This window comes from Rhinopithecus bieti, unplaced genomic scaffold (genome assembly GCF_001698545.2).
Source record: "Rhinopithecus bieti isolate Rb0 unplaced genomic scaffold, ASM169854v2 repeat_12028, whole genome shotgun sequence".
Classification (NCBI taxonomy): Eukaryota; Metazoa; Chordata; class Mammalia; order Primates; family Cercopithecidae; genus Rhinopithecus; species Rhinopithecus bieti.
Genome location: NW_016877713.1, coordinates 1 through 1,296, shown reverse-complemented (window position 1 = coordinate 1,296; position 1,296 = coordinate 1). Strand labels below are relative to the sequence as shown.

General features: G+C 52.8%; 1 protein-coding gene across 1 annotated transcript; it reads left to right on the top strand.

Moving 5' to 3' along the window:
* Window positions 1–4: 4 nt before the first annotated feature.
* Window positions 5–1,139, top strand: LOC108525706 (putative golgin subfamily A member 8D; the record flags this gene model as incomplete). Its single annotated transcript, XM_017866585.1, has 4 exons — window positions 5–12; window positions 95–195; window positions 295–450; window positions 537–1,139. Coding segments are annotated over 4 exons (459 nt in total), but the record flags the coding sequence as incomplete, so codon positions are not given.
* Between the last annotated feature and the right edge of the window lie 157 nt (window positions 1,140–1,296).

The following is a 1,296-nucleotide window of genomic DNA, read 5'->3' as shown; positions in this document are numbered from 1 at the left end:
AAGATGCCATCAGTGAGTGGGAGGTCAGGGCATGGCAGGGGGAGCTGCAGGGCCCTCAGAGGGGCCCCAGCGTCTGAGCCCTGTCTTCCCACAGGAAAATTCGTCACCTTATAAATGAACCAGGAGGCAATGTCAAAGATGCAGCGCGGGGAGGAGGACATCATCAGGCTGGCCCAGGACTGGGAGGAGATGAAGGTAGCGTGTGCAACATCTCTGCGGGGGTGGGGGTGCGGTGGGGTGGGCATGAGAGTGGGCGCCGGCAGCGGCGTGACAGCTGAGCACCCCTCCCTCCAGGTAAAGCTGCTGGCGCCTCAGGAGATGCTGTTGGGGCTTGCAGTGACTACAGTGAGGGGCACAACAAACTCCTGGCCTCTTCCCAGAACCCTGCTGATGAGCCCGGTCCAGGAGCCCCAGTCCCCCAGGAGCTTGGGGCTGCCCACAAGCATGGTGGTGAGTAGAGCCCTCAGGCGGGGTGGGCAGGCAGGAGCAGGGGGCGCTGGCGCTGCACTCAGATCCCCGCCTCCAACTCTCCAAAGATCTTCGTGAGATGAGCCTCACCGACAGCGAGGAGCCAGCGCAAGGAGAGGACACGGAGGGTTCTCCCCACAACAACCCTACTGCACAGCCCATCGTGCAGGAGCACCAGGAGAACCAGGAGCACCCAGGCTTCGGCAGCAAACGCCCTGTGCCATTCTTTTGCTGGGCTTGGCTGCCGAGAAGAAGGAGATAAACATCACAATCATCAAAGAGCTGGTCAAGACATTTTAAAAATAGAGTTATGGGGTGAATCTCCTACACAATCCATTTACTTCATTTGAATGTTAGAGCCACTCATGATTATTTGTGTTTCTAATTTATAGTTTAAGTTTATTTGTAAAAAGTTAAAAGAGATTGGGTCTCTGTGGGTTTCACTGAGGTTCACTCTGGCATCCTTTAGCATTTTTCTTTTTTAATTTCATAATTGTAGGTCATTAGCATGCATATCGAGTTTGCCGTTACATGGTGGGAGTTCAAACACACAAAGACCCACTGTTTGCACAAAACTGTTCTCGCTGGTTTGGAATAGGCTGCCATGCTTTTTTAATGTTGTTGCAGCATGTATATTCATTATAGAATTCAGATAAAATTTGCTTATGTTCGGCCGGGCACGGTGGCTCACGCCTGTAATCCCAGCACTTTGGGAGGCCGAGACGGGTGGATCACAAGGTCAGGAGATCGAGACCATGGTGAAACCCCGTCTCTACTAAAAATACAAAAAAAAAAAAAATTAGCCGTGCGCGGTGGCGGGCGCCTGTA